Source organism: Barbus barbus (genome assembly GCF_936440315.1).
Source record: "Barbus barbus genome assembly, chromosome: 37".
Lineage (NCBI taxonomy): Eukaryota > Metazoa > Chordata > Actinopteri > Cypriniformes > Cyprinidae > Barbus > Barbus barbus.
The window spans coordinates 3,278,070-3,298,665 of record NC_136715.1 but is presented as its reverse complement, the minus strand read 5'-3'; the positions used below and the strand labels follow the sequence as shown (position 1 = coordinate 3,298,665).

Genomic DNA, 20,596 nt, shown 5'->3' with positions numbered 1-20,596 from the left:
GGTGAACAGAAACAACAACAAATCTCATTTTTGGCTCCAGTTGCCTTTAATATTTTAGCAAAAGCAAACAAAATATGTGTTTCTATGATCTTACAAAAGAGGAAAAAATATAAGAGAGAAAGATGTCATCCTTTCCTCAGCCACTGTTTTAGAAACACTTACGCAGCAGCACTAACTACTTTTTTGTCATTAAAAAAAAAAAAGAAAGAAAAATAAATAAATACATAATTGATGCAGGTGGGATTCAAACCTTTGTTTCCCACATGAGCACCAGAGAGCCATGTTAGAATATTTTGACACACACACACACACACACACACACACACACACACAGAGACAGATAATTGTTTACGACGTGGTATTCAAAACATCCATCCGTTTAGGCATTTTAATCCTTTAAAGAAAAAGTACTGTACTAACACTGTAAGGCCACTGCACCTTAGAATCATAATAAAATACAAGGACATAAATGCACTACTTGTCTGAAAGGAGGAGAAGCGAGGAGATAGGTGGAGTGAAGCTAAAGACAGACCCTGATGTGAGAGGTCAAACAAGCACCGAAGGCACCTTTGTCGCTGAAATATGTTGCAATTAAAATAATGGAGTGTGGTTCACACATTCACCCTGTTATTCTCCAAAACTCATTCACGCAGAACACTGGCGAAGAAATCAAGGGCATTTTGCACAGGCGTCGAGCTGCGGTGTTCTCCTTGATGATAGCACTGCTTAGCTCCTCTGTGGAACTATTAAATTCCCTACCTACAAACACACACACACACATACATAGAGGAGACTACGGGGCAGCCACACAAGACACAATAATTGCTACCGAAAATAGATTTTAAGAGTTTTATCAGATTCCAGTGGGGCTGCGGAAAGGACAATTTATCAGTCATCATAGAAGCCTCGTGGCCTATTCCGAATGGCGTTGCGACAAAGACATTAAAAACCCTGTTAGCATGCAATACTACACCGGAGGTTTTCAATTATCTAAAAAAGCATTATTATTAGCAGTGTTTACTAAGATAAGATGTATCATTATTACTGCTCATACTTAGGGTTCCAGGCTTGAACAAACATAACTTTTATATATACTGCCATGCTGAAAATTCAGCTTTGCCATCAGAGAAACAAATAATATTTTCAAGTATATTAAAATAGAAATCAGTTATATTAAATAGTAATAATATATCACAATATTACTTTTTTTTGTAATTTTTAATAAATGAATTCAGCCTTGGTGGGCATAAGAGACCGCTTTCAAAACATTTAAAGATCTTAATATCGGCCCAAAAACTTTGAACAGCAGTTTATTAATTTTAACAGTAGTGTTTACCATTTAAAACATAATAATTTGCATAGAATGGATTTTTATAGTTTAAGATTGAAGATATGGGTCTGTGACATGGGTGAAATATCAATACAATTATTATTATTATTTTATTTTTTAATTTTTTCCTCAAAAAATCCAAAAGGTATCCAAGATCATTTTAATTTGATCTTTATATAACAAAAAGAAAGATATAGTTGAAGAAACACCCAGGTACATGTCTCTGACCAGTGGTTCTCCACACACAGAGTTAGAATTAAGATATGTCAGGGCAGTGTTACAGATCCAGTGAGAGAATGGAGCTCTCTCGCTGTGTGTGTATGTGTGTGTCCAGGAGGGCATGGAGAACAGAAACAAGCTCTTGTCTTCTGTGAGTCATTACCTCTCCCAGCCTGAGCTCATTTTCCACATGGCCCTGGTGTCAAATGCCTTCAAGCCGTTCACCAAATTCTGGTTTTATCTTTCTCTCTCTACTCATGCATCTCTCGACAGAAGGACCAGACCTCCATGATTCAGATACTGCATGTTTCTACAGAACCAAAGCCAATGAAATTAAGAGGGGCAGCAGGGGACCACAGCACACACGGCGCAGGCCTCTGTTAGTGCTCTTGAGTGGACAAGGACGATCAAAAAGTCCTCACGTGTGGCTACAAATGCACTTCATCACATGATTCTGCCGAGAATTCCCAAGAACATTCTTCAAGGGCCATCTTGTGTGGAACCCTGAGCACCCATAATGCCCTGAAGAGATGACTGTACATGCACAGAGCCTGCTGGTGCATAATGGATATGTGCAAATACACACACTTGCACAGTCCCATGAGTGCTGTTCATCTCAGCAACAGCATCATGACCTCGGGGACGCAGGACAGTGGTGTGCTTCATCACACAATATTCATGGGGATGCAAACATACACTAAAATGTAATTATACTGTGTGTGTGTGTGTGTATGTATATATATAATATCGCTATTTTGCTGTATGTTATTGTGCTGGTACCTTAAGGACTGTCATGGACAGCTGACCCCTAAAGTTTGATATTCTTCATATTCTGTGTGGTGGTCAGTTAACACTGATAGAAATGAATCTTTTCCAATAAGTCTAAACTGATTTTTACATTTTATGGACATTTTTACCTTTATAAAGCCATGTTTTCTAAAAGTGTCCATTATCTTTTGAGTCAAATTCTTACATTTAAACAGTGAATTAGAATAATAAGACTTTTGGGCTGTTACCAAGCAAATAAAATCAGTATCAACAAAATTCATCTTTGCAATGCAGAGAAAACACAGAAGCTGCATCTGAAGTTGCATTTAGATGCATTTACACACTTTAATGCAAGACATGAATGCATTTAATTTAACCTGAAACTACAAATGCATAAAGCATGTTTTGATATATTAAACACAAAACGTTAAATACCGATATTTGAAATTATTTAAATAATAAAAGATACTTTGAATGTGAAATTAAAATCGTCAGCAAGTGGCAGCAAGTCACTGTTAATAAGTGAGTCGATGCGATTGAACCGAATCATTAAAAACGGTTGATTCATTCAGGGACGAAATGCCGTTATGTTGCTCAGAGATGCAAAACTGTGCTGTGGCTGTGTTTGGAGTGATTTTTGAATGCAGAATCTGACACGGCTGACACATGTGCTTCACTGTAACTGCAACACTTATGAAATATTACCACTTGTACTCACACTTTAAATAAACTTTAATCAATTCTGGCTAATCCATTTGCTTGTTTTATAGTAAGTGAGAATAATGCTCATCCTCGCGACACACACACACACACACACACAGCAGCTCAGGGACAAACACGCCGGTCCATTCAGTATTCAATGAGGGACACACACCTCTCCAACAAACACTCGTGAGAGCCGTTTACTCTCATTAAAGTCGACTTCTTAATCCTCAGCTAAAGAGGCGGCATGCAGGCTTCTGATAAATTCTGAGAGCGATCTTGTTCTCTTTCCCTCCCTCTATTTTTAGCTCTTTTTCATTGGTCCTTTTCTTCCTCCTGCTCATTCATCTTTGTTTCCGTCTCAGAGTCATTAAACTGCTGCTTGGCTAACAGTATAACTCGCCCACGCTAAATACATTTAACACCTTTGTTTTTCCTCATAAATGTTCCTCTAGCTTGAACTAAATTCCATTCCTTTGGAAGTTTAGATATGATCTTAAAACTTAGAAAACAAAGATGGTGATGTTGAATCGCTAGAGATAGTCCTCTGAATTACTGTTGCAGAATCACTCCTGGAATACTGATGCTATAGGATAAATATTTCTAAGAAACACCCCCCTCCCCAAATTCAGTGTGTTCTATTTTTGTTTCTTCAAATTATGTGTTTTGAGGTTTTATTTCATTTAAAAATCATTAAGGGTGTCTAAATAAATGAAAGCAATCAACAGCTGTCAGCCACTTTTGTTTAATCTCAGTGATTGGTTTGTTTGTTAATTTTTCTTTTTTCGTTTTATTTAGCAAGAATGTCTTAAATTTAAAAGAAAAGTGACAGTAAAACCATTAATAATAACATAAGCTTTCTATTTGAAATAAATGTTGTTGAATGTTGTTTGGTAAACTTTATATTTACCAAATAACCCTGACAAAATATACCATGTTTTTTATTTAATTATTTGTAATAATTTATGTAATAATTTTAATTTATAAATCATAGCATACACGTAAAATATTTTAGAATAGTCAAACTTGAGTTAACATCATGTTAAACTGAGTGAATAAATAAAATAGAGTTTAAATTATTAAGCTTTTTACAAATTATTTTACATGAGAGGTGGCAATGGAGTTATGAGGCATACATTCCATTTTTGACCACAGAATGTTGCAACTGACCAATCATAATAAAGTATTAAAGAACTATATAATAAACATAAACGATCGCCTGATTGGCTGTGACTGTTCCTTAGCACATCCTTTCTGCTTTCAGTAAGGATGGGAATATTGCTTGTCTCATACTTTGAATTTTGTTGCATCATGCCAAGACAAGATTATAAATGATAAAATACCCCATAAACCACAGGAGATGATCTCAAATTACCAAAACCCAACAGCAGTTTTTTTTTTTTTTTTTGTAAAAACATGCTCATTTGTTTAACTATGTAGATTTCATAAATGAAACTGAAATAGCTTGGCTAATATGACGTCCTCACCAGGCTGAAGTCGTGCACAGGCCACAAGAGATGAGTCTCAGCTCTGTAAATACTGCAACATTTCCCCTTCACCGCTCTCCTCTCTCCATCTCTCGATCCATCTTTCTGCTCTCTCCTGAATACTAACACAGCCCTGGGTCTGTTTGCCTAGCACTGACGGAAACAGCAACATGTCGGTGTGTTTCAGCAGTCAGGTGTGTGTGTGTGTGTGTGTGTGTAGTGAAGGAGGAGGCTTTGATATTTACATTCTGGATATATCAGCCACTCTGTACTTCCAAACACACAGAGCTGGCCTTTAAAACCCAGACGTGGATTCATAATGAAAGACAATGGTGGAAGAGATGGAGGAAAGGGGGATTGTAAAACAACCTGAATAAACAAATGAGTTGCCAAGCAGTTAAACAAATCAGTGAGTGAGTAACATATTTTTTTTTCTTTCGCCATAAGGCCAGAAACATACCTCATGTTCCTCTGGCCGTAACAAACCTCCATTCGCAAGGGGGCGATAGAGTTACCTATAAATGTCTGTGAAATTAAACCTGACATAATTTGGATAGCGAATATGTGACCCTGGATCACAAAATCAGTCTTAAGTCGCACAAGTAGATTTGTAGCAATAGCTAACGATACATTGTATGGGTCACAATTATCGTTTTCTTATATGCCAAAAATCATTAGGATATTAAGTAAAGATCAGGTTCCATGAAGACATTTTGTACATTTCCTACCATAAATATCAAAACTTAATTTTTGATTAGTAATATGCATTGCTAAGAACTTAATTCGGACAACTTTAAAGGCGATTTTCTCAATATTTCGATTTTTTTGCACCCTCAGAATCAAGGTTTTCAAATAGTTGTATCTCAGCCACATTTTGTCCTATCCTAACAAACCATGACTTTGCTGACTGTACTGACTTTAACTAGCTTTATGAATATGATTTGTTTCCAAAAGTCGCTCTGCAAAGTTCCATTAGCGCCCCTTATTGCACCACTGACATTTAGCTATTTGTGTTGCACTGCAAATCAAAATTTCAGAATGCAAACCCACACAGACAAAATGTAATGACACATTTTAGAATGCAAAGATGCATAAACTTTTAAGAGTTTGGGGTTTGGAAAGATTTTTTAATGTTAAGTCTCTTATGCGTACCAAGACTACATTTATTTTAATTTAAACACAGTAATATTGTGAAATATTCACATTGTCCTTCAAAAACCATTCTAATATGTGGACTTGCCGCTATGTTAAAAACAGGTGTGTTGTTTAATATTTTTGTTGAAACCATGATGCATTTTTTCAGGATTCTTTGATGCATAGGATGTTTCAGAGAACATCATATATTTGAAATAGGAATCTTTTGTAACATTGAATTTAATGTTTAATTAATGTGATTTTTCTTCTTTTTTTTCTTTTTTTAATACTGTCCCCAAAATGTTGAACCGTAGTGCACCTCTGTGGAAGAGTAGATTTCAGGCTGGTGATGAGATTTAAAGCCAACCTGATCCAGCATCCCACGAGCAAACATTGCTCACAGTTTGACCTGACTGCTTCATCTGAATCGCTTACTTGCCTTCACCACACACATACAGTGCACCTTGGGACGTAGCTCAGATGAAATGTGCCTCTGGGTCAGGGTTCTACAATGGGAGGATAACTCAAACGGCACAATGTCATAATCCATTACAGACTGTTATTGGCTGTGCAGTAAATTTCACAATAACAGCAGGCCCTTCGAGTGACGCGAGGCAGTGATAGCGCAGGCCTGTGATGGACTCTCCAGTACGCACTGCAGGCTCATTTTATTAAAGCAGATCTCATAATGGATCTCATGTTACTCACTGTTGCCAGATTCAACAGATCAGCACATTCAAACCAAAGCTGGGTATTGATTGATATAAAATCATATCACGCCTCCAACTCATCTCACACGTTCTATAGCCTTTGCTTGCACTACTGGAATCTCTTTATAAAAATGTAACAAAATAAACAGTTTTACAAAACAAAGGCCTATTCCTTTTTCATTTCCTTAAAGTTCAGCAGTTGCACCTCCTCTTTCGTTGGTAGGGCACTTTTTTTCAATAATCCTTGAAGTTCAGCAGCTCACTTTTGTTTGGAATGACCCTCAGTATCCCGATTGCACATGTACACTGAATAAATGTCTGTTTTATGTGCACGTTTTCACCTGGAAGATGTATTTTTTAGAGTGTTTGCTTATATGCTATGTGTCTATGAGACATTTCCTGACAGATGTTAAATAGACATTTAGAAACTGTATTTAAGCTATTGTTAACAAAGCACAAGGATTTAGGATTTAGCACAGTTGAATGAGAGTAAACAGAAGCTCAGAAATTGTGCATATATTCATTTTGTTCAAGATCTTGTTTTTAAAATATAATTCTGGGCAGAGAAAAATATTTACAATAAGCAAGTTAAAGGACAAGAGGCGGAATTAAAAAGAAAGGGAGAGAAAGAAACGTTGACAGGAAATCAGCTAAAGTTAGCATGCATAGCTTAACATGACAGAACGACCACGGTTGAAACTCAAAGATTAAATATATTTCTGAGATTTTGCTACTTGTTGAAGCAAAAACAGAGAATTAAAATAGAAAGGAGCATGAGGGAGCAATCGAGAGAGAGGGGTGAGTGTTTCTCATTAGCATGCTCAGTCAGGTACGGCTCTGGTCAGGCTAGCGCAGAGCTCATCCAGCTGTAGAGGGGTCTGCCAGCTCCATCAGCCCACAGACCCAGCCATAATTACCCGCTTTAAGAAGAGGGAAAACGGGGGCATTATGAATACTTCCCTCCACCTCTATCAATGCGTCTGTCGTCGTCTAATTAGCAGTCTAACTGATGAAAAATACCCTTGTCAAAATAACTCAAATAATGACAAAAGTTAACGCAGCACCCTATTTACTGCAGCGCAGTCTCAAAGCACAAAAGCTGTCAGAAAAGAAAGTTCACAAAAAAAAGAGCAGGAAAACAATGGATTAGGTTTTTAGGCAAGTCTATATTTACATTTAGTTATTTAGCACCAGTTAGCAGAGTATTGGAAATCAGTTGTAAGATAACAAACAATCCGTGTCTACTCAATAACAAATCAAAACATCCAGAATCGCTCATATTTAAATGAAACAAAATGTGGGTTATGAAATTTATATTATAATTAATATTTATTCATTCAAATATATATATATGCATTCAAATATACTTCCCTACCATATAGTAGGTGACAGAATTCACAGTATTTAGAAGAAAACTAACCAGATGACGTACTACTTCCGCAGAGTTTCTGAAGTGTGCGTCTGACAAGCACTTTACTATCCCATGAGGCCACAGGAGAGGATTTGAGAATGGCAGTGAAGCAACACAACATTGACACCATGGCAGATGCTGTATGATTTCATTCATACTACACACATATATACTACAAAGAGTATACTATAACAATAGTCGCAAAGTAAGATCTCAATCAAATGTAGTAACTAAGACAGTATGCGATTTCAGATGCAGCTTTTATGTTGTGCTGTTTTGGACTTTATTCTGCTACCTACTGATGTGGAGGAGGCATCACAAACAAATTTTCTACCCTAATTACTGACATATTGCCCACACATGATTCATTTAATTTCAAACAATAGGTTTTTGCCGAGACAATAGGTTTTGGCTGGTCATGTGATTTCAACATGGCTACCACCATTATGGAATGACACGTATGCTAAATTGGCTACCAAAAGTACAAATAAGGTCTTTATAGAACCTTTAAAATTCTTACATAACAGTCCTAGTTGCATTTTGGATTCACACAAACACACACGCCCCACAGGAAGTACTTTGTCTCTCTGATTAAGAGTAAATACCAAACATGAGGGTCGACCTGCTGTGCTCTGCACAACATCTGGAGCGGGTCAACATCTGTGTCCAGGTTGCCAACTTCGCTAAACAAAAGCTGGCAGCCTTGAGCACAGAGCTAATAGAGAATGATAGGAAGGGGGTAGATGCTGATGACGAAGGCCTGCGGAGAGGTGAACAGAAGATCTGGGAGACTCACAAGATGCTTCTGCCTGTTAACAAACAGGAGGTTTGACTACGACTGATACATGAAAAAAGACTATAATTTGAAGGTCTATTCAACAGTTTTCATCAATAAAACAATTATATCCCATTGACTTTCATCGAATGGATAAAAAACTAATTTTATCAAAAACATTGAATAGCATACAGCTTAGGGACAACATGAGGGTGAGTAAATTTACTTTTTTTGCACACTGTGCCTTCAAGAATCATTTTACTGCTGTAAAATGTATGGACTCCACTAATGCAAGAAATCATGAGACGTGAAAGCATTTACCAAGTGATGGCTTTTTAACAATCAGAAGTGGCACAGCAAAGGCAACATATCAAATTCCATCTTCAAACCGCTTTCTATAGAGCTTCAGAGTGGCTGCGAGCTGATCATTCAAAGGTGGCATCTGGGGATGAAATTGCTTTATGTGGGTTGTCATAAAAAGAAAGAAGCAGTATTTTCCGTCCTTTAAATTAAAACCTATTAATGGAAGCACTGCCGAGAACACAAAAGATTTCAAATTAATATCCACTGAATAGGCTGAGGTTTGCATGCAGTGATCATAAGGCTACCGCAGTCCTGCGTTATGGAGATGATACATGTCTGTCAAGAACGGTCATATAGAAAATGTATTTCGGGGTGTGGCATTTGGGGCAAGATGCCTGATGGTTCCAGGAAGTAGATATCGATCTTGTTTCAAGGTTTTTGATACTGTGCTTAGCCAGAGAGCAGCTTCTCTACATTCATTAATCATTCAGAGATGCATGTTGTGTTTACAGTCCAAATCTAGCACATTTTTGTGAGAGGCTTTTCAATTTAGATGCTTTAAAGATAATAGTGTCTCACTGCCAATATGCAACTGCTTCAGTGCTTTAAATTACTATGCATAATGTATCTCAAATGGCACTTGCATGATTTTTGTACTGGATTTCAACATCGCTCAACGCTGTGCTATTTGCGCATCAAATAAATTTTAATCTGCCGGTTTGTGGGTATGTTTAACAGCATATTATGAGGCTATTGTTGACGGTTAGACTATTAAACAATACTTCACCGTAAGAGTGTTTGGCAACATATAATCAATAAAATCTAGCTAAATGACACCATTTTCATGAAATATGATGACTTTCATTATGTTTGATGTAAACGCTAGACAAGCAATGAAAACCCTTTCCTAAACCACATCCACAAAGAATGTCCACTGGACTACAATAACACTGCAGAAAATGTGCCTTGGAGTATTTCACCAATTCCACATTGAAATATGTGAATAACTAACGATATTTAAGTGTAAACTGCCTGAGCTAAATTTGGCCCAGTGGGCCGTAAGTAGCCCAGAGAAATCGTAAGACACGTTGTTAGGGGTTTTGTTTGATCAAGCATAATTTCCAGGGCATTTTAGGGAGCAATAAATAAACGGATAATGGAGCTTGATGCAAAAACAGTAAGGACTTTGTAACTGGGCAAGATAAGAATGATGGCTAACCGGAGGCTATGAGCATGGCAGCTTTGCAAGGCGCAAACAGAGTAAAGCCACTTGACAGGACGGCGAGCCGCTCTCAGAGTGAGGATCATCTGCCGAGTTCATTAAATCTGCCTGCAGGACAAAGTCATCTGTGCTCGTTAACAGCATTCTGCTCACAAGAAGCGATAGGTGTCCAGGATCCAGATGAATTCAGAGTAGTACATGCATGACAACATGAATGCATAACCACCAGAAAACACATGTGGAGATATAAATACACACGGGTGTGTGTAAACATGTGCTTTATTATATCTTGCCATGCAATCACAGTTTTAGAGGCTTAGCATACTCTAGGACCCTTGATGTGCGTAAGAAACCCGAAGGCGGATTTGACTCAGGAACACACGCTGACTGTGAATCGATGTCTACAGTTTTATTGATTTGTGTTTATAAAAAAACATTGCCATTAGCAAAACAGGGATTTGTGGGATCATCTGAACTAGGGATATCAAAAATGCCTATATGAAAAGTCAAAGTGAAAAAATTGAGATATACTGGTATTTATAGAGTATCCAGAGTACTGGCTAAATCCAGTAACCAAGGGCTTTCTGAATAACTCTTGAGTGCTAAAGGTTGGTATTGACTGCAGTAATTTTGGTTTCGTGAGAACACTCACCTGAACTAAATGCTTGATGAATTGGGCAATGACGTAGAGTGTCTATGATAAAGAAAAATGTTTAAAAGATCAAATGTTGGTATATACATTTGTATATACATATTTATCATTATTTTCCAAAACATTTTTAAATTTGTTGGATTTTTTTTTTTTCTTTCTCTTAAACCCTGAATTATTAATTTAGACATATAATTAGGTTTTGGACTTACATGATCTATTTTAAGAGACTCACTGACCTTGACATAATCATAGATTCTTTTTTTTTTAATCTTTCCCTAAAATGTATTTTACTCCAGAACTTTGAATCATAGGAGAGGTGTATCCAAGTTGATATACATGTGAATTGCTCTTTAATAAATTTTTGAATAAATTAAATATAGGGTATGTGATTTCTGGAAGGCTAGCAATAGCAAGCTAGCTTTGAAAGCATAAGATCGCACCCTCCCTGCAAATCGCTCTCGAAAGCCACAGCTCCTCCAAAATAAGACCGAACAATCAGACTGGACAAACATTGTATGGTCCTATGCCTTCCACAGATGATATAAATACATATAAATACATGTAAATCATGTATGCTAGTGATTGTCATCAGAATGAGAAGAGACTTTCAACCAGCTCAACAAAAAATTAAAAAAATTGAACCCTGCCTTTAATCGATAAAGAGGAAAAAATGAGCGACACGTCATTGACTCAAATGTCACTGTAGGGGGTTGTCGGTTCTTGTAGGGTAATAATTATTATTGTTGTGTATTTATGAATGATCTTGTTTCCTCATAATGTGGCATCATGTTCTCTTCTTTTCACCAGGTTACTGATTAAAACTTATTTGCTAATTAGCATGTACAAATTGCCTCTACTTGTGACAGACTTGGCTGCATTACCATCCATGACTGACTAAAAATAGCATGCTCTCTCCCCCTTCCTCTACACAGGTTGATGTCAAAGATGACTCGCTACACAGCGGGCAAACTACACAGCAACTGTGGGAGCAGCCACAGATGCCCCAGTGACCCACCCCATCAAACCACTGACCGAAGCGCGTGAAGCATCTCCTGTCTCTGGACAGCAGGGGTTGATGGGAATAATGCAAAGCTTTTAACATAAGCACTAAGCAATAAGGGAATATCATAAGAAACCCTTTCAACGACTGAATTGCTGGGCTACATGACACAAGCCAATGTTCTTCAAGATCTTCCTTTGGTCAGACAAACACATACATACTTTTTTTTGTGTCGCTTACTAATTTTTAGTAGCTAGCTTTTACGTAGCTGGCTTGACTGTAGTTCAACTATTTTACATTAGCTTAGCAAGCTAGTTTCAAATTTGCTTCCCTGACACTGAGAGACGATGCCAACATAGACATCCCAACAAGTGCACTAGAGAATGATGACGAATGTGAACCTGCAGGAAGTATTCAAATGTTAGACTGCGTAATTATCACTTGAAAATAGATGTATAAAAACACTAAAACATCAAGATCCTTTGACTGAAGGCATCTTTGATGTGCTAATATATGCACACACATACACACAGAAAGAGAGAGGTTGTGACTTCTAACGCTACAATCTTTGCAAGCTCTTTTCAGTAGGGAATTGAATAGAGTATATAAGCATATTCTACAAATAATGCCTAATGAAAAGCCTTTACTACCGACACTACTCTGGCATAGAATGCATTGACGCTCCACAAAGAAATGCTCCTCTGAAAGATGCTTCAATACCTTAGCGGGACATTAAATGGTGGATAAAGTACAATAAAGGCAGCAAGATCACAGAAGTGCAGGCACCTGAGTGTTTGTTGTAGGCCACATCTGTGCAAGGTGCCACCCATCACTCTGGCAAACAAGAGAAAACCACGGCAGGGAAAAGGGGAAGCATTTAAATAAATAAAATAAATATCATTGGTTGCCATAGGCTTGGTGGCACAGTTAAAGATTAATGTTATTCTTTTGCAAATATTGCTCAGAGGGACAACATGAGTCACTTTCTCAACAGCAAAGCATTCATGAAAGCAAAAGCCAGGGGAGACCCTAAGGCGAGGCCTCTGGGGGTGAGCTGGACAGCCCTGGATGAAAGAGCAGCTGTCTATCAGAGGCAGTTCATGTGTTTTAGTGGTAGCAGAACACAATGGCTTTTGAAAGAGATAAATTTTAATGTTCCTCTTTCGGAAGTGTCTCTATGTGTGTGCAAGTGTAGTTTGCTCACCTGAGTAGGCCCAGTAGGACTCTTCGGCCGCTCTGCGGTGCCTGTCACCGATTGGCCAGTCATAATGCTCCGCTTTGTTTCCTTCTGCCAATGCTGAAACAGAAAATTAATGATACATAGTTTTAGATTATGTACTGAGGTCATGTGGACAATGTGAATCTGCATCGGTCTTTCTGATCCCGTTCCTAAATCTTCTGCTCATAATTTCATGTCCTATTTCCCAAAACAGCCACCCCCCTTTGGCTGATTAATATAAGTCTTTGTTACACTTGGTTACATATCCAGAATCTGCCGAAAGAAGTTCTGTTCTTGTATCTCTAAACATTTTTAACTAAATTGAGTAACTATTGTCTAAAATGTTTTATTTCAGTGTATATCTTTAACTCAATTGTATTATCCTACACCGTGCTCTCTAGTTCTTTGTATTGGGATCAGCCATTGAAAAATCCATAGAGACCCAGACAAGTACACAAACATACACAAATCATGAGGGTCAAACTACAGCTCACAACTCGAGGCACAAAAACAAATCACGAGATACAACCTCACACAGTAATGCACCAGCCTGCGATCTCTGGCTGAACCAAGTCATTAAATCCTGTATAAACCAATCTGGCTCAAAACAAAACACTCCATTAGAGAGAAAAACAGCCCCCCACACAGCGGTATTTACAGCCTGTCTGCTCTGGGATCAGTTTCCCCCTCCCTCATTAAACATGTATGAGGGGCTAAATAAATAAACAAGGCCTGATTGGCCGGTGAGAGGAAGGCTAAAGCGCTAAGTGCCGAGTCGAAGAGGCTGCGGACAGGGCACTGGCAGCCGGAGACAGTGAGCTGTTCCACCGCTCCGTCAGAGACACCATGACCGGCTGTGTCCCAAAGGTAGGCCGAACTAATCTAGACTCAACCCAGCAGGAGTTCCAGACCCCTTTGCCTACTTGCTCAGGGCTCTAAGGCTAATTTTAGCTGTGAGAATACAACACCAGAAGATTGGGGTGCTTAGATTAGCTTAAAAACCCAAACCTCTCGGTCGCCAAGGATGCCAGAGATGTGTCTGGGTTGAATGAGAATTTGTTCCGATTTGCAGCACGGGCTGGAGGGGTTAGGAAGGATGGCACACATCCCAGCACCCTGTGGCCTCTGTGTGAGTTTATCAGAGGCGATCTCGACCCCTCGGCTCCTGGCTGCGGGATGTCGGTGATGCACTGGAAGGTGAAGAGACAACATGAGATCAGCCTCACAGCTGTCGTCTAAGTCCAAACTCTCAAACGCACTGTGGCAGGACTTGGGGGTGACTGCCATTTTAGATCTAGACTGACCCAAAAAAAGAGTCACTAGAAGGGAAGGAAGAGAATAGATGAAGAAAGCTCTAAGAGGACTAAAACCATGGCAAGATGTTAACGAGAAATGGGCCACGTTGTTTCCGCAAGCCTGCCGATGTGCTGACCACACTACAGTAACAAGGACACACTGCCTAAAAGCCATCACTCAAAACATAATGCAATTTACAAGGCCCCTCTCTCTCTCCGAGCATGCTGGGTAAGTATATTCTGATATGAACAATGGGTGACTTTTTGTTTCAATGACAAACTGCCTTCTGCTCCTTGCTGCTCTAATTCTTCAGGATCGCGGCTCAGGCATGGCGGTGAATGCCAATGAGAGGGTATGCTATGGCTTCTCTATGAATTACATTATTGATTGCCGATACACTTTGAGCAGAAAATGTAATTATGCAATGCGGCATGCCGGGCTTAGTCGCTATCCTCCCGATATGTCACTCATGCTCTTTCTCTTTCCCTCAATCACTGCCTCCCTCCCTTTGTCCCTGTCCATCCATCAGTGAAGCTGTCTCCCTCTCTCCAACACTCCAAAACTTACTTCCTGGGAGTAACTCGGAGAGACCTGGGATGCTCCTTTGGCTGCTCTGAGGAGTCAATACATCAGCAGCTGAGTCGACCTCTTCTAGAGCCTTGCTTTCTTCGTTTCTGTCTTTCACGGATCTCTTCCAAACCTGTCTACCTTCCCATACAGAGTTCTGGCCAATACCAGCTCCTACGTCACTCCACAAACACCTGCACCTACACATCACTGTATCCCGGGCCTTCTTTTCTCTCCTCCAGATGTCTTCAACAATGGAGCATGAATGCTTTAAACAGCCAAGTAATTGGGCAACAGCACCTTGTCTGAATGTGACTCAAGATTAAAAAAAAGAGAAGCACCGTGTTCCAACCCAACAGTGTGTAGATACTTTCTAGCAAGAGAAATGGAGAGATTAGAGAATGGATGGGAAAAGGTCATATGCACAATTTGGACAAACATAACCTAACCCAAAATTCTTGGTATGGCTAATCAAGCCTGTAATGAGTTTTAAAAGCTTTTACCTTAGGACAGGCCTGACTCACAAACCGGCTGACTGGTTACTGCTCTTTTCACTGTTCTTTACTGATCTAGGGTTTAATGACATGGTTGTGCTTTCTTTTTTCTGTTGTGGTGCTGATAAAACAGAACTGGAATGTACATGACCAGTCATGAGTTGCTAGCAGTTCCATCAGCATGGTTTTGCTGTCCTGAGTGTGGTTAGCTAAGTGTGCTGAGACATACATCCATAGAGTGGTTTGTAATCGAACCATACTGAAAACACTGGAAATGCTACTGTGCTAAGGCACATTTGGCCAGATGGTTGAAAAATGCTTTAAGTGACACTTCACAGATGACTTATCTTCTTGTGTGGGACTGTTTTCAGATGAACAGTGCGCACACATGTAAATCAAGCTATATTGGGACATACCATAGATACAGCCGAACACAAACCGTGAAGTTAGGATGTGAAGGGTGATTTTACTAATCTATTTATTTTGGATGCAATATCTAATGTGTGTAACAATTCTAAGAATGTTACTACAGGCCTTCAACACTGTGTTTTTAAATATACAGGTGCATCTCAATAAATTAGAATGTTGTGGAAAAATGTCATTTTTTCTTGTAACATTTCAAAAAGTGAAACTTTCATATATTTTAGATTCATTACATGTAAAATAAAACATTTCAAAAAAATGTTTTTGTTTTAATTTTGATGATCAGAGCTTACAGCTCATGATAGTCAAAAATCAGTATCTCAAAATATTAGAATATTTACATTTGAGTTTCAATTAATGACCATCCCTACAGTATAAATTCCGGGCATCTCTTGTTCTTTGGAACCACAATAATGGGGAAGACTGCTGACTTGTAAATGATCCAGAAGATGAATATTGACGCCCTCCACAAAGAGGGTAAGTCACAGAGGGTCATTACCGAAAGGTGTAGCTGTTTACAGAGTGCTGCATCAAAGCATATTACATGCAAACTTGACTGGAAGGAAGAATTTGGGTAGGAAAAGGTGCACAAGCAACAAGGATGACCGCAAGCTTGAGAATACTGTCAAGCAAAGCTGATTCAAACACTTGGGAGAGCTTCACAAGGAGTGGATAGAAGCTGGAGTCAGTGCATCAAGAGTCACCACGCTCAGACATCTTCAGGAAAAGGGCTACCAAGCCACTTCTGAACCAGAGACAACGTCAGAAGCGTCTTACCTGGGCTACCGAGAAAAAGAACTGGACTGTTGCTCAGTGGTCCAAAGTCCTCTTTTCAGATGAAAGTAAATTTAGTATTTCATTTGGAAATCAAGGTCCCAGAGTCTGGAGGAAGAGTGGAGAGGCACAGAATCGATTTTGCTTGAAGTGCAGTGTGAAGTTTCCACAGTCAGTGATGATTTGGGCTGCCATGTCATCTGCTGGTGTTGGTCCACTGTGTTTTCTGAAGTCCACAGTCAACACAGCCATCTACCAGGACATTTTAGAGCACTTCATGCTTCCTTCTGCTGAGAAGCTTTATGGAGATGCTGATTTCATTTTCCAGCAGGACTTGGCACCTGCCCACACTGCCAAAGGTACCAAAAGCTGGTTCAATGACCATGGTGTTACTGTGCTTGATTGGCCAGCAAACTCGCCTGACCTGAATCCCATAGAGAATCTATGGGGTATTGTCAAGAGGAAGATGAGAGACACCAGACCCAACAATGCAGATGACCTGAAGGCCGCTATAAAATCAACAGTGAGCTTCCATACCACCTCAGCAGTGCCACAAACTGATCACCTCCATGCCACGCTGAATTGAGGCAGTAATTAAAGCAAAAGGAGCCCCTACCAAGTATTGAGTACATATACAGTAAATTAACATACTTCCCAGAAGAAAGTACAATTCACAATTTTTTTTAAAAATTTTTTATTGGTCTTATGAAGTATTCTAATTTGTTGAGATAGCGAATTGGTGGGTTTTTGTTAAATGTGAGCCTAAATCATCACAATTAAAATAACCAAAGACTTAAACTACTTCAGTCTGAGTGAACTGAATTTATTTAATACACGAGACATTCTAATTTATTGAGATGCACCTGTACCTCCTGAAATTTCAAGTCAATCAGATCATTGCACACTGAGATATGTTTGTCCATGTGCTCACACTCTCTGGCGGCCATTTTGAAAGCTGTCTAAAAACTTTCACCAAAAGAGGACCCCCTTAAATGTGCGTTTTTTAGATGTTTAAGCCTTTATTTTTGGTAAGTTTCACTACTTATTGTAAAATTAAGAGATTAATGATCAGACTTTTGCATATTATAACCTGGAACTTGGATGTAGGAAATAATTACATCCAATTAAGCTCAGTGTGCTCTCTTTAAGCTCTTCAACATTGAACATCTATGTAAATACCTCATAAACAGACTTTACATATAAACCGATGGTTGTCACTTTAAGTTAAGTTAATCGATTTTCTATGGATTCTGTCAACTCAAATCTGCAAACTGGCTCTGATCTTTGGCAACTAGCATCATCTTCTCCAGACTCTACATCTGTGGAAAATCGGGGCAAAAATCATGTAGTGTATTCCAGTCTTAAGAGACTACAGATAAGTTTACATCCATGTAATAAGAGGCTTCATAATGAGGCTAGTTTCTGTGTTCATCCCCATTAATGAAATGTTTCATTGGTTTGTTTTATTTGATTTTCGAATGTGTTACTTAGCTGAACGTGGACTAGTCTAGATGCTGCAATATAACTGATCGACTTGAATGCCTTTTTGCTTGATTTTAGTGTTCTGCTTTTTTTGTGATTGACTTCAAAAATATATATTTTTACAATTATTCTTTAAAAATGTTCCTTAAAATAAACAAGACGTTTTAATAAAACTTGATGTGAGCTTAATGGGAAAAGGGCTGTTCTTAAAGTGTACAAAAATGTACCCATTAAGCACAGCCAGACTTTTTGAATTTTAATGATGTATATCTTAATTGAAATGCTTTTGTCATTTAAAATACAATTTTATATTTTTGTGGGAGATATTAATATTTAAATTTATTTTAATATAACTTTTTGTACTGAAACCAATATCTTGTGCACTAAAAATGTCTCAATGTAGATTTTGGTGAGCTTAATAGGTACGTTTACCCTACTCTATGTTTCGAGAAGTTAATGACAATCAGGGTTTGTTAAACCTAACTTGCATGCAAAGTTATAGTTTGATGCTTTGCCTCATAGAGTTCAACGCATTTAGGCAACACTGACAATGGTTAAATGCTTTTACCCTACCTCTAAAAGATTGATTGATTTTATTCTTTAGACTTAAAAACATTATTTACATTTATATTTATGAATTATTTTCCTTTGGAAGATCCCAAATGATTTCGCTCAAAGAGGCCTTCAAGAGACATTTTCCAGCAATTTCATCCTGACAGTATGGTTTAGAAACACACACATTCAGAGATGAAGGCACTTACAAGAAAGGGAACATGTCCAGTGAAGTGCACACACTGACAAGTATGACAGAGCTTAGTCTCACACACACATTTTGATTGCTTCATTTCTATGGTATATGGGGCAAGCTAAAAACAAAAATGAATTTGACACCCTCTGCCCCTGCTTTGGGCACTGAGACAGAGAAAACTCCATCTCTTGCCCTGCTTTAGAGGGGAACAGAGAGAGAAAGAGAGAGAGAGTATGTTACCAAGAGATACCAAGAACGACCAACCACCACTAGAAAAACAACAACTCACAGCCAGATTACAAACACACACCATACCAAGCATAGAAGTCAACACACACACACAATCCCCTGTCCTCCAGACCCTGTCGAAATCAATCAGCATCAATTCAACCCAATATTCACAAAGAACCTTTGTACACACAGACAGACACATGATCAAGAGAACGCATGAGGCTGAGCTAACATCACACACACACCAAAAGAATGTCATATTGTTCAAAAACAAGCAACATTGGCTTAAAGCACAATCTTTCAAAATCTAGAATCAACTGCGAGTCGAAGCCAGTATACGCTTGCCTTCTGTGATCAAATCTCCGGCGCCAGGGGTTCCATCTAGCACGGCTCTTCTAAATGAATTCTGACGTAATTGATTTACATCCCTCTATTACAGCTGCAGAGTTTTATGAGGAAGATATTGGGAGTTGACATTTTTGTCAGGCTGTCTCCACAGAAACAGCGACAGAACGAGGAGAGTTATGAGGGCTTCGTTTTCAGATGCGATTCCGGAACTCTCAATGAGACAAGTCTCGGAGGAGCCATGCGATGTCGTCTAACTGCCACTCTGAGATTGCTTTTGCCGAGGATGGGCCAATCATCACTTAATGAAAGTGTGTGTCAAAAAAGTTGATTTTGAATGAAACCTAAGGAGCTCTCTACGCTAACTACCATTGGTGATCAATAAAATTTGTGCAGATTATTCATACATATTTAAACTTGAGACCTTAAAGGAAAGTAAGATGCACATGTTGTGGGTCATAGTTTAAAATATGTATTAATCACATAGTGTAGAAAGAAATGGCTACCATAGGCACGTTATTTGTTAATTAATTTAGGCTACGCAGAGCCTAGTATGTTAGAAAACTGAATAATCACACTGGCGATAGCAGTATAAATCCGTGGAAAACTGACTAGATAATGAAAATATTAATTAAGTCCCAGCCACTGAACCACATTTAATAGTTATAACATAGTTGTTGGGTTTTTTTGATGAAAAAATGCTAGCCTTTAAGCTAAAAATGTCATCACTTGTAGAACACCTGTAGGCTTCTAAATCAGAAACAAATGCAAAAAACTCATGCTGACCCTGAAATACTATCAATATTCTCGGAGGTGCTCAAAATCCTACAGCCGTACTCTGCCTGACTGCTAAGTATATACGAGGAAATAATCAGTAATGTATTGGACAGGTTAGTTTGCACTTACAAGGAGTCTGACTTACTCTATAGATTGACATACAATACTAGATGTACAACACAAAATGTACTGTAGTGGTTTCATGGTACAAAGATTGCATCAGGTAATAATTGTAACTTTGATATATAACCGCATATAATATAATTACGATTGTGATGCTTTTTGGGTTATTTTATTGATATTTTGGAATATTGATTAAATGGCCAAATAATTTTTGGTGCCACTGTGTGTAAAATTAAACAGTATAAATACAATATAATTAGGCAAAATATAAAACTGTATCGCTAGTATGTAGGCATTTAGTGTGCAAGGTTCTAGAAAAAAAAGAAGTGCTGTAAGTGTCCACTATTCAATGCTGACTGTCATTCAGTTATTAATGTTCAGTTATTAATGGTGACTTCAGCCTA

At 38.5% G+C, this 20,596-nt stretch overlaps 1 protein-coding gene across 2 annotated transcripts in view; it reads right to left on the bottom strand.

Moving 5' to 3' along the window:
- LOC306857254 (receptor-type tyrosine-protein phosphatase gamma-like) overlaps positions 1-20,596 on the bottom strand; it is a 232,741-nt gene that overhangs the window by 157,851 nt on the left and 54,294 nt on the right. For both annotated transcript variants that reach the window (XM_079397099.1, XM_079397100.1), the window contains exon 2: positions 12,918-13,010. In XM_079397099.1, the coding sequence (XP_079253225.1) occupies positions 12,918-13,010 (93 nt within the window). The remainder of the gene's footprint in view (positions 1-12,917; positions 13,011-20,596) is intronic.